The sequence below is a fragment of the Protopterus annectens genome, chromosome 16.part0, assembly GCF_019279795.1.
Source record: "Protopterus annectens isolate FY-2018-M chromosome 16.part0, PAN1.0, whole genome shotgun sequence".
Lineage (NCBI taxonomy): Eukaryota > Metazoa > Chordata > Ceratodontiformes > Protopteridae > Protopterus > Protopterus annectens.
Window position 1 is genome coordinate 658163805 of NC_056750.1, and position 14303 is coordinate 658178107.

The following is a 14303-nucleotide window of genomic DNA, read 5'->3' on the forward strand; positions in this document are numbered from 1 at the left end:
TGGTTGGTCAGCAGGCCAAAGCTCGCTGGTAGGCCACTGTGTGTGGTGCCTAAAATACCTTCTTCTTTCCTCAGGAGACTTGCTGATCCTAAGCGTGGCACCCCTGTAGGCTCTGTTTTCCGAAATTGCACCGCTGGAGCCTTTTTTCTTAACCCAGTCTAGTCATATATTTTTTTAAACCAGGTCTTAACTAGCTTATAGAAGCAAGCATCTTCTCTGGCTGACTTTGGGACCCAGGGTACAAAACTGTCCCCCTAGACTTACTTCCCTTTAAAGAAAGTGACATCTTAACAATTTTCTGTAAAAATCGGAGTTAGACCGTCTCTATATGCTACCTCCTTGTTCAAGTCAAAACTTACATTATGACATCATGTTGACAAGACTAAATATGCGATCCCAGTTCCTATTTTGAAACCTCTGGTACAGAGAAGGTAACCGTGACTACGTCATTGAGAAGAGCCAAATTGTTTTAATACATATTACATCGTTTAATACATATTACATCAGTATGAAAGGAACCCCCTGCATCACAGCTCTGAAGCAGAGGTTCAACTGGGAGTTCTGCATGCTCTTCTTATGACCGTGTGTGTTTTGTTTGCTATTCCCGTTTCCCCTCAACTTTCAAAATATGCCAGCTGGCTACTCCAAACTGTCCATATTCATTCTATTTACTCTTGTCTTTGTAGACTGTGTTACAGCTGAAAACAATCAAAGACAAACCAGTTCATCATATATCATTGAACGAATAGCTTAAGCACTGGGGTGTAGACAGCATTCATAACATGAACGCTACCAAACGGTGTTCATTTCATTAAACTAATTACTTTTGAGATAAATCCATAAATCCTCTGTTCTACCAACTCTGATTTTTTTTTTTGTAACATTACTTCAAAATTTGACAGTATACATACGAGATAAAAGGAATTGAGGGGGAAACCCCTACTGCATTGGTCTAAATGCCCATCCTCTCCCAAATTCATCCATTGCATTAGATTCAAACCCATTTAACATGATGGGCTTAACTGATGTAGAGATGCTTATAAGCAAATCAGATGTACATACTATGACCTGAACTAACATCTACATACCTTTCCTGACCGATAAACACATTACAGCTTATAAGACACTACAATTGGCATTCACTTATATATCACACTGCATTGTCAGACCCAAGCTGACTGCTATGCCAGGAGGTACATAACAGAATAGTACCTATCATTAGCTCAGAAAAGTAGGGGAGCTATTCAATTACTTTCCAAAGGATTAATGTCCATAACATATCCATCCTGTTCCCCAACACACAATCCCAACTCCTGACCTCGCTCTCCCTGGTGCTTCAACTCTACTATTACTATCATCTCTTTCCCTTCACTCCGTCTTACTGCCTTCTCTGCCACACTAGCATGACTATCCATCCTTAACCTTTCTAACTCCTCCTATTCTTAAACTGTACTTAACATCCCAACCACGTTGAACCTAGCAGATGCATTACACTCGTGTAATTTGAATATATGCCTTTCATTTCTATTTTTCCAATACTATAATTATTTCTCCACTACCGTTTCTACTTTTATATCTTTCAATGTAATACTGCTCATAATTTATTATGTACATAAATATTTTCTATGTAATTATTGTGGAGCTTTTCTTCCTGGGCCTCCACTGAAAATGGGCTCTTTCCAGGCCCAGTGTACATCCCGGTTAACAAATGCAATAAATAAAATAGATAAACTCAGCATGGAGCATTTTGCTGGGGACCTGCTCTGCAGTCTTCAGTATTCCTTGCTCCGAAATGCCCTTTCCAAGTTAGATACACAAGATGCATGCATTAATAGCAGTCTTACGCAAGTCAGTTCACCACGTGCTGAAAATCAAAGTGCAAAGTGATGTACAGCTGCACTGTCTGCTTCCATTAGTTAATTGTGCAACAATGTTACAAAATACAGTCCAACTCATGGAACCTACTGCAGTAATGTTAATCTACATCTCTGCATTTATCTGCAACAGAGCAAATCCAGTGGTCCTGCAACCTCAGCTAGAACAAACTTAGTAGCCGTTGAAACTGGCACTCATGACTTTGTAGCATTGCTGTAGTAAATATGTCAGGTGATTAACACTTTCCAACCATTAGAACTACATTTTTTCAGGGCTGCAATGCAAATGTACTATCTGGGCGCTACTAAATTTAAAGTCAGTGTCCCACATGAAAACAGATCTGCACTTAACTACCACAGTTTTATCCTGGTTATCATCAATTTGGTCAGATTAAGTTGTTTTACATTATATGTAACATGACAAATTATGTTACGAATAAACAAAAAAATTACAAAATGTGAGCATTAAGCAAAAGAAAAAATAGACATTTGAGACTGTACTGATAATGCAGTCTGTGACATCAACTTAAAAGGCCATTTCAATTCAATAATAAAAAATGCACGCTCTAGGTAAAGTACAGGCTGGGAGGGAACACAATCAGTTGGCTGGAAAGCCTTTGCTTATAACTTACCATCATTACTGTAACGCACACAGTCTTGGAAGACGGCCACCCACTTGTGTTGCTCCTTCTCCGTCAACACGCAGAAGTAATGATGGCGACCATAGGGATGCCACAGTATGATGGGAAACTGAGATGCATATTTTATGAATGGTGTACTGCCAGGTTTCACTTTTAATCCTGCAGTGAATGGAAAAGAGAGCAATTTTAGATAAGGGACCTGTTAAAGCAAGAAAAAATACATGAAATACCTCAACCGATTATTAAATAATGCTTTGCATTCTCCAGCCTTGATCCACAGGAATATCTTTTAAACACTCTGAAAACAGTAAAACGATCATGGCAAAATGCAAGACACACACTACTTAATTTGACCATTTGGATGCTGGCAAACACAAGCTATGCTTCCCTACTGCATCATTCATACCACATGACCGAAATCAATGAAAATCAAACACTAAGGCTCCTCCTAGGTTTGTTAAATTTCAGGCATGTCCCTCAACAAGCCTTGCACAGGTATTTTAACAATTTTCACTTTCATTTGCTAACAATTTAAATGCTCAGATCCTCCAAGACCCTTTCTGCCACAAGCTGGGCTGTTGAGAAAGGAAAATGCACAGAAAAAGCGAGGAAAATGCATACATATTAGAAGTTGCTAACAAATAAGAATGCATACAATGTTTGTCTGTCTTTTCGGCTTTTTCCGGGAAGGGGTCGCCACAGCGGAACTCCGGTCTGCTAATGACTGGCAGTAGACTTTTACGAAACTCTGAAGTGCAGGCTCGACTCCCAACCTTCAACTAAGGCACTCCCATTTGCGCACGCATGTCTTTCAAACGCTACCCAACCGGGGAGAGGACATGCAGACTCCACACAGAAGGCACTCCCAAGCCACACAGAGAATCGAACGGGAGAACCTCTTGCTGTGAGGTAACAAGGCTACCGCCGTACCACCACGGCTACTAAGAATGCATACAATAAAAGTATAAAATACACAATTTGGTCAAAAAGGTAGTGAAAGCCATACATACTGTAACATGAAAACTCCTTAGATGGAAGGCAAACAACAGGGTATCTTTATACAAATATGGAGGCACCAAGGACTCAAAATCAGACTCATTACAAGTCAAATGCCTTCTGTTCTGCTCCCTTGGAGAAGAAAAAGAAAATTAAGTCGATCTAGGCATGGAAAAGTGGTACGATTGGCACTGCCTTTTCCCAGCATTTGGTTCCTGGCTTAGGTACAGGTTCCTTCCTGTGTTTTAAGTCTTCCCCTTTGCTCCCCATATCTAAAAGACTTGCTGCAGGTAAAATGATGAGCTTCCAAATAGCCCATGGGTGTGCATGTATTGTGCTTGTTTGGGGGACTAGGGGCACAGAGTAGGCAACCTGCAATACTCTAGTATTCTTTTCATCATAACTTTCTATGTCCTATACCCAAAGAGTGCTGGGATACGCTCTAACTCATCAGTAACCTTGAACAGGGTTACATGGGTAATTATAGAATTGATGAAATGAAAACCTTCTAGGCTCTCTATGCAACAGCAACATAGAAAGAATAAAGAGTGTACTAAAATTATATTCTTTGGAAAATTTTAAACCCATTTTATGTGGAAGGCAAAGACCCCCAAAACCCATTACACAGATATGGGACAAGAGGAACTCTATCTTTCCAGAAGCCCTTTGTAGGAGACCACAATTTGACAAATAAAAGTTGCTGAAAAAAGATTTCAGTCAACTACCCTTCAATTTGTTAAAGCATATTTGCAATTTTTAGCACAAGACTTGTTTTATTTCTGTACAATCTATTGACAGGGCTAGTCCCATCATGCAAATTGTCTCCTTGTAGGGAAAACCAGAGGTGGTATTCATACTAAGTAGGGATATCTGACCTAAATGGTGAACTTCCCCTTTGTTCTTCAATAAATGCAGTGGAAATTTACATCTACCTGAGCCAACACCAACTCAGGTTTCTTGAGTCATCAAAAGGATGGCTCACAAGGGGAGATTGCAGCACACACACCCTTCCTTTATGCTGAATTACAATGTCTATATTGAAAATGAATCCAACTACCTGGTGAGAGAATAGAAGTCTTTTGCACCAAAGGTGAACATGCTAAATGTTGAGCTACTGAGACTACTTTGAACTTACCAAAGGGATACTCATACGCAAACCAGTCAATCACCTGTAATGCAATGTTTGCAGGGGCACTTTTCCTCCATTTATTTAATTTTTAGAGCAATATTTCTTTGCTATAAAAAACTAAACAAGTGCCCCTACTAAAAGAAAAAGTGCCCGTGGCATAGCGGGTACTTTTGGAGGGGCAGAGCAGTATTCTAGTACAGATATGGCAATGTTCAAATTTAGGCATAAAGGTGCCTGAAGGGGCAATTTTTACTTTAATTTGAGATGGAGAACCACAACATCAGGGACATGATGCCACAGAGCTGGAGCAACGTGACCGTGCGTGTCATTAGTGTTTGTGAGATAATGCTGGCAGTCATCAACCAGATGCTGTTTGGCCATATTTTCTTGCTTCATGTTGGAGTAGCCAATGAGAGGAATGGCACAGTAAGAGAGAAAATGATGCTGCAGTGATTAACCAGATACATTTTCACAACATTCCTCTGGCTTTGTCATTTTATGTGCAGAGTGGAACACTCCTATTTTTAGGCCTTTTTAAGCCCTACACATAGGCTGTCCCTGCGCTCGGTGGCGTACTACAAGATAAACATACTAATGGTAGCAAGAGAGACAGACGGCACACATCTTGCAGCTTTTTCTGAAGCTAAAATAAATGACCTTGTGCGGTAGGATTTTGCAATACAGTTCACTAAAGTTTGCAGATTTCACACTGCTTTCATAGTGTGCTTATCTTTCCATAACTTTTGTGTTTATGAGTAATACCCCACATTCCTTCTGCAAGCAGGAACAGTTATGTGCTATTTGGCATTCAAATGTAATGTTAAATGTCCAGATTTCTAGCCAAATGTACCTACATTTCAAGGGCCTTTATTCCTATTTTCAATATCTGTAGGTTGAAAGGTATGCTGCGAAGGTAAAATATACATACATCAGATGTCATGGCTATAACTGCTTGCTGGGGGTTGCAGTTGGTGCAACCCTCTTATCATTTGCTCAGTTTATTGGCTTTGTAGGACTACTGTGGAATTTTGAGAAATAAGATGGACTACTTAAATGATACCTGATATACACCAAAGGTTTATTCATAAATGCTGTGGCTATCTTCTGTGGAGGAGAACTAGTTGACTTCTGTTTGTGTATTACTTTGGCTTCGCAGGAGTAATGTGATTACTTTAAGCAATAGGCAATATTTTAATGTGTGGCCATTACGTTTGGAACAATGTTAGATACATTACAAGGTCATCATCTTGTCACAATCAGATGCTACTTAGTGAAGGTTGCGTGGATGAAAGTAATTGATCCTGTTGTCATTTGAATCTCTCAATAAATTAAGGAATAATTATTACAAGATAAACATTCAGAAGTTATGGGGGCTGGTGGCCCCCACACAAGTCTGTACAAGTGGAATTTGACATAGGCTTATTAACTGCCTCTACCCTGAACCCCACCTAATCTGAAACCTGCCCTGCTTGGGTGGTGGGCTGGAGACAGTGCCATTACTACTTCAACATTCCTTCCAAAATGCAGACGTCATTACATCTTGTGTTGGGCTGGGGACAGTCTCATCATTACTACTTAAACTTTTCTCAAACTTCACAGGAGTACATGAAGGGTCACTGTAACCTGTACAGGAGCACCATATTGCCTTAAGTAACACACTAGAAACATTACTGAAATATTTTCTCTCTCCATTTTCATGAAATCAAGCATCTGATGCATACACAAGTGGCTATCTTTTGGGGGAGAGTAAATACGCATGCTATTTATAAATATCTAACCACAAATATGTTGGGTTTTCATTTTCAGTCTTGTCAGTCTGACATCCGACTCATATACAGAAAGTTAATGTTTTTCGGGGGAACAGGGTGAAGAGGCATGCTTTACATAAATACGACAGCAGTACCTTTAAATGACTGTGGGCATTTGTGCATTAATTTTAATCCCAATTTAACAACAGAGGGGGGTGCACAAAGTGACTACCTATTTTGTGGTGGGGGGTCGGGAGCAGGTACTTTCCCCACATATAACGCATGTATCCTCGAGCTTTTATCTGCTCAGCTTATTGAGAAGTAGTGTTTCAATAGCATTAAAAGTTGGGTACAACTTATTTCTTACTTGAAATAAAAAAGTAGGTTTGAATTTCTTTTCTGCACTTCTGATTTTTATTCAGGCCATCACTATATCACAAAGGTTAAAACAATTATAAAATGCAACAGAGAAAGCCTACAATCTCATGGCTTCTGGATAACAAGATGCCCCTAGCTTAGTTCAGTTATTATAGTGTAGTGGGTCAGTTAGGATGTGCTGAAAAGAGCAAGAAAAAGTTGGAGTAATACTGAACTTCTTTCTTTGATCATAGTTTTTCTTCAGGTAATCACTGGGTGACAAAGGTTGTTCAAAAAACTCAGAACATCTAGAAACCCCATGGATCCTGGGGGCCTTCTGGTCCCCAACCCCCCCCCCCCAGCTTAATGCATTTGTTTCCTCCATAATTAGAGTGCAGTCTTGCTTAGATACAACATGTTAGATGGATGAATAACTACAGGAAAATTAATTGGAGCAAGACTCACTAAAAAAAGGAGGGGGGAAAAACAGTAATCTGGAGTGTGAGAAAGCCCAGACGGCTTATGCAGTGGGGGGGTTGCACCATGAAGCCTTTCCACCTACAGTGCCAGTTTACCAAAGGCAGTCTCGGAGCCTGATGACATCAGTTACTTGTCAAATCAGCATGTTTCATAAAAGAATATAAAAACAAACTGCTGTAATAACTGCTAAATAGTTTCAATGAGTCAAGTACATCCACTTTAAAATTCCACAATTACGAAATCCTCATTGAACTTCCCATTTTCTCTGTTTGAGAAACCAGGACAAGGACATACTGTATTTGAAATGTGATTCACAATAATATGGAGGATAATTATGAGGCAGAAACTTTTTTTTGTTTAGAAAATGTCAAGTTTATAAAACAATGCAAGTGGCAACAGTGCATCAGCAAAGCTGCTCCTTGCAACATTACACAGTATTGAGCAGAATGCAAGAATGTTAAATTTTACTGTAAGCTGTACTGGGCATAACATTCAAGAAACCAGCTTCAACACCTGTAACTATCAAACCTGAAAACTTGTATGGGGTTTTTATTTAATAAGATACCCCAGGTTAAACTTCCATGAACACAAGATTATATCCAACAAACAGCTTTGTGAGCCTGAGTGTCCGGATTTAGACCCTTGTAGCTATAACTAAGTTTTTTAATTTTCACTTTTTAATTTTCCATCTATTCTGTACAGCTTGAAATCTTTGTTAGAAGTCCCAGAATTTTCCTCCAGCAGCTATTCTATCTTTCTCACCACTCTCTCTCTGAGACAATACTTCCTTTCCACCTCTCTCAATTCTATTGTCCTTCCCTTTAATATACTGTACCAATATTATTCCCCACCTTCCCTTCTACAAGGCACACTCCCAACCTCTTTAGCCCTGAAAGGAAATCTGATCCAGTATATCACTTTTGTAAGGCTTCTCAGCACTTCACCATCCCAGACAAATGAACCACTAATTTCTCTGTTCGCTCCTAGTGATTCATCTCAGATGTGGATGATGTTAGTGGGACTTCTCTTCTGTGATGCTAGTACCTGTCCACTTATACTGCGGTTGTAAGATTAATGTAAAAAGTGCATAATACTGCACTAGCCATCACTGTAAATTAGCCAACATCTTTCTGTCTGCTCCACTATCATCAACACATCCCTTCTGAAAACACTCCATTTCTTCAAAGTAGCCCCAATTTTGGCATCTCATCCTTGCATATATTATTCATGTTTTCAGTCCCACTGTTGATAAACTGAATATGCAATATCATGGTATTTGCTTCACCCAAGAAATTACTATCTCTCCTATTCTCTTAAAAGAGCTTAATGGGAACATGCTACCTAATGTCACTGAGCAGAGGTATCGAGGCCTTATACCTGACCCTACTATCTCCTTTACTGCACCCACAGACTTAGTTACCAATGAAGTCCTTTCATAAATAAGACTTTTAAAAGATCAGTCACTTCCTCTCGCCCAGTGCTTGCAGGGACATTGCCAAAATATTTTAATACCCAAACTAGAATATGTCTTTCCTTCTCTAGTTATGCATTCAACACAAAATACTGTCAGACTTAAGACTGCCTAGAATATCTATATATTCATTCTATTAGCAGAACATATGCACCATTGCAATTTGCTAAAAAAAATTTCACCTTTCAGTGCCTCAGAGCCAGTGTTCTTCTAAATACTCCAACAATGTTGTAAAGCATGGCCTCTGTCCCCCTCTAAGAGTTAAACTTTAAAAGCTAACCCTTATGAATTCACACAGGGCAACTTCTCTCATGTATGCCCTCCATTTAGAACCACTGTTGGTGACAGCCTTCTCTAGATTGGGACCGGTTACTTGGAACCACCTAACTACTGACTTCAGAAGCCTAGAACCCATTAAAAGATTTAAATAGGCACTTAAATGGCATCTCTTTGCAGAATTTACCTGCAACTGTTACCCCCAACAATGGTTAGATTATGCACCTAATAACATAGCTGACAGAATACATTTAAGGACCTTTTCACAGCAACAGTGTGACATTCTGTATGTGTATATTTCACATGTACATAGGAGTAATATGTTTGCATATTACATGTATGACTGCACTGAACTTTATGCATAACTTGGCTTGCATATTTTTATATTGCTTTATCTTACTTTATTCTTCTCTCAGTATAGTCTGACTGTAGCCTGGTTTTGCACTGAATTTAATCACAGTTTTCAATTTTACCTTTTACTTTTTCTGTACATTATCATGCTGATAAATAAAATCCTAATGCATCTTCTGGTCTCCTAAGGTGGTCTCTGTAAAGGGTCAGTAGACGAACCCACTTAGCTGCTGAACAAATAGGAAGTAAAAAAAAAACTCAAAGTAAATCTTCAACAGCAAAGGTCCCAGAACAAAATCCTTCAGTACCCCACTGGTCACTTCCCTCTTTGTCCTCACTTCATTTGCGTAACTAGCACCCTATTTTATCCTCTATTAAAAGAGTTTTCATTCCATATCAATACATTCAGGCCTACACCTAGGACAGCCACGGTGGTGCAGCGGTTAGCATTGTCACTTCACAGCAAGAGGCTCTCCGGTTCGATCTTCGGCTGGGGTGTCTTTTGTGCGGAGTCTGCATGTCCTCCCTGCAGTCATGTGCATTTCCTCCAGTTTCCTCCCACATCCCCAAAGACATGTTGCAAGTGAATTGGACACGCTAAAATTGGTCCTAGGCGTGCGTGCATGTGTGTGCCTTCTGTGGAAGGTTGGGCACTGTGCTGACAACTCGACACAGTAAAACTCCACTGCCAATCATGAGCAGACAAGGTGATGTGCTGGGATGACCCCTATCCAGGAAAAGCCAAAAGCGAGAGACATATTCAGGCCTACACCTGGATCCCTTATTCTTCTGCATTAACCAGAGTGCAGCTGTGTCATCTCTCATTAAAATCTGAAATGATATTAGTCTGTCTGCCTTTGCCCGCTTCTCCTGCTACCTACTCAGTAGTACAACGTTGCAAGCTTGACTGATGTGAACTTACTTCCATGAATTGTTGGTGCTTACTAAATAGCCCATTTCCTAACACAGCTGATACCAGACTATGGTAATTTTTTTTCCATTTCCTTTACATTGAATTCTGAGGTTTACTCGCCTGAAGTATCCACAGATAGACTTAAAAAAAAAAAAAACTATTATACTAAATCCCTGTGACAGAATACAAGTATACAATACCATGTAGTCATTCATCTTTAATTTATGTAAGATTATTTTGGAATTTTATGTATGATGTTTCCTATACACATCTACAGGTACACTAAAAAAAACTTATCAGCAATTGCTAACAAAATGAGTTTTAAACATCAGCTGGATAATAGTCTGTACAGTTCTTGGGGTGGTGCAAGTCTGTGCATCTACATTAAGGTTATAAGCGTCTAAAATACGGGTATAAATTATATCTGTGTGTTCAACAAATTACAGCACTGATAACCATGGACTAAATTTCAATTACAGCCTGGCAGAATATAAGTAATCAAGTGCGTGCGTCTGTATTCATGTACACGTGTCCTTACTTCACAAACTCTACTTTTAAAATACCAACATGACAAAGCCAACAATCCATAATACCGACTGCCCAGAACAGACATTTCACTACAGGTAAATAAACATTCAGCCACCATGTTGAACTTTGCCTCTTACCCCCACGGTAGTGCGATCTCAGAGTTGGTATATTTAGTTAATGGGTGGGCATACAGCCCCCCCAAAAAAAATTTGTTTGCTTTGGTTTTAATTTGCTTTTCAGGATGGCCAAGCAGTTACTTACCTGGAGGTGAAAGTAAGTGTTCTGGGTGGATGGTCTTTTGAGTGGTCAGCTTTGTCATCTCAGTGTTTTAAAAGTCAGGTAAGTGAAATTTCAGGTGTATGAAGTAGACCCATAAACACATTTTATATATAATAAACAATGTGGCAATAAACGAACTTACTATAAAATCAAAAAACACTGGGCAGACTGCAGGACGGTACCAAAAACTTTAATGTAATGTTAAGCGCTTTTTGTTTGTTCAAATGACAAACTTCTTCAGACATAGAACAAATCGCATGGCACAGTCTTTAAATAAAGTAACTGTTGATTAATCAATAATTGAAGCAACTCATTTAAAGGTATAACCACATTACCTAAAAGCACCTCTCATACAACTAAACATTGTACTAAACAAATTAAATAAATAATAGTTATAAATATGTTTTAAAATACATATCATAAATATTTAAACAAACTAAAAAATGTGAAAAAACAGTAAAATACATCTTAACTAACTTTTGATTTTAAGGATGCTACTAATTGAGCAACCTTCATTCAAGCCAGGTACGCTATACACGTTCAGCCTGATCTGCCAACAAAGCTCTAATTCTTCTAATCTAAATAAGTCAGGACCACCCCGAGGGTTAGAAGAAATCTGATCGATAACTATAAAATTTAAAAGTGTGATTGAGGAATTGTGAGTTATGTTTTGCCAATGCATTTTCAGGTTTCTGCTTTCTTATAGCATAAATATGCTGATACATGCAGTCACGTAGCCTTCTCTCAGTTTTTCCAACATAGGCCGGGCATGACTGACACTGAGCCAAGTACACTACCATTTTTGAGTTACAGTTTACTCTCAATTTCAAATTGTATTGTTGATTGTGAATTGTGAATCTATTAGATTCAGTAATATAGGAACAGTAGTTGCAAGCCTGGCATTTATACATGCCCACTGTCCTTATATTTGAGTTTACATGATGTTCATAGTAGGCCTTAAGATTTTTACCCCTTTTGTAAACAACCACTGGCCGGTCACCTACACTTTGATATACGCTATTGTCATACTTAAAAATCGCCCAGTTTTTAATCAAGATCTGAAAACAATCTTTACTATTAAGATTGTAAGGTGTTACCAAAGTGGCCCCCAGTGTATTTGTTGTTGGAAGATCAGTGTAAAAATGAGTTGGAGTATGTACTCTTTCTAAAAATGGTAGCTTTTAATTTTTGTGTCGGATAATCTTTAGACAAAAGTATGTCAAGGTAAGGAATGGACTCCATATTAAATGTATGAGTACACTTCAAAAAGTGAGTAGTCCTGTTAAAATACTCAACCACTGACTCACCAACAGTACTGTCACCGTTCAATACAATAAATATGTCGTCCAGGTAGCGGGTATAGAATATTAACTTGTCCTTGAATTCACAATTCTCAAGTACAAAAAGGTGTTCCCAGTGGGCCATGACCATACTGGCTACACTGGCACCACAGGGGGAGCCCATAGCTACACCCACTTTTGGAGGTAAAAGTTACCCTCAAACAAGAAATAGTTATCTAACTCTAACTCATTACAAGTGCTGCCTTGGAGTCTTAACATTTAAGACACCAAGGCAGCACTTGTAATGAGTTAGAGTTAGTTCAGGAATTGTTGGATATCATTCTAGATAATAACTATTTCTTGTTTTACACTGTTCTAGCTGCCACCCACTACACCAAAAACGGGCTATTGTAAAGGGCCAACTAGTCAGGGCAGCCCGTATTGTTACCTTGGATAAAGACTTCCTCGATGAATGTCAGCATTTGAAAGGAATGTTTGTTCACCGCGGGTACCCTGAACTTATGATTGATGAAATCATTGAAGAGGTTGTAAGTGAACGTCAGAGACACTTTTACAACCCATTATTGAACAATGGTTTTAATTCATGTGGTGAAACAATTAATGCCAGTGCATTAGCACCGGTAGTTCCTGTTGATCTTCCAACAACAAATACACTGGGGGCCACTTTGGTAACACCTTACAATCTTAATAGTAAAGATTGTTTTCAGATCTTGATTAAAAACTGGGCGATTTTTAAGTATGACAACAGCGTATATCAAAGTGTAGGTGACCGGCCAGTGGTTGTTTACAAAAGGGGTAAATATCTTAAGGCCTACTATGAACATCATGTAAACTCAAATATAAGGACAGTGGGCATGTATAAATGCCAGGCTTGCAACTACTGTTCCTATATTACTGAATCTAATAGATTCACAATTCACAATCAACAATGCAATTTGTAATTGAGAGTAAACTAACTCAAAAATGGTAGTGTACTTAGCTCAGTGTCAGTCATGCCCGGCCTTCTATGTTGGAAAAACTGAGAGAAGGCTATGCGACCGCATGTATGAGCAGTTTATGCTATAAGAAAGCAGAAACCTGAAAATGAATTGGCAAAACATAGCTTAATACCCCAATCACACTTTTAAATTTATAGTTATCGATCATATTTCTTCCAACCCTCGGGGTGGTCCTGACTTATTTAGATTAGGAGAATTAGAGCTTTGTTGGCAGATCAGGCTGAACGCGTATAGCGTACCTGGCTTGAATGAAGGTTGCTCAATTAGTAGCATCCTTAAAATCAAAAGTTTGTTAAGATGATGTATTTTACTGTTTTTTCACATTTTATAGTTTGTTTAAATATTTATATGTATTTTAAAACATATCATTTATAACTATTGTTATTAATTTAATTTGTTTAGTACAATGTTTAGTTGTATGAGAGGTGCTTTTAGGTAATGTGGTTATACCTTTAATGAGTTGCTTCAATTACTGATTAATCAACAGTTACTTTAAAGACTGTGCCATGTGATTTGTTCTATGTCTGAAGTTTGTCATTTGAACAAACGAAAAGCGCTTAACATTACATCTTGTATATATATATATATATATATATATATATATATATATATATATATATATATACATATGTGTGTGTATATATATATATATATATATATATATATATATATATACACAAAAACACATATATATACACACATATATTATATATGTATTTATATCTATATATATATATACACACACACACACATTACAGATATATACATGTGAATATATATCTATATAGACATACATATACACATATATATATATATATATATATATATACACACACACACGTGAATATATATCTACACACACATTATATATATATATATATATATATATATATATATATATATATACATATACATACACATACACACACACACATACAGAGAGCAAAAGCCACAAGGCAGT

General features: G+C 38.1%; 1 protein-coding gene across 1 annotated transcript in view; it reads right to left on the minus strand.

Moving 5' to 3' along the window:
• Nucleotides 1–14303, minus strand: part of LOC122790935 (protein Niban 2-like) — a 1255142-nt gene that overhangs the window by 446866 nt on the left and 793973 nt on the right. Inside the window, exon 5 of the mRNA XM_044058638.1 lies at nt 2507–2674. Within this exon, the coding sequence (XP_043914573.1) occupies nt 2507–2674 (168 nt within the window). The remainder of the gene's footprint in view (nt 1–2506; nt 2675–14303) is intronic.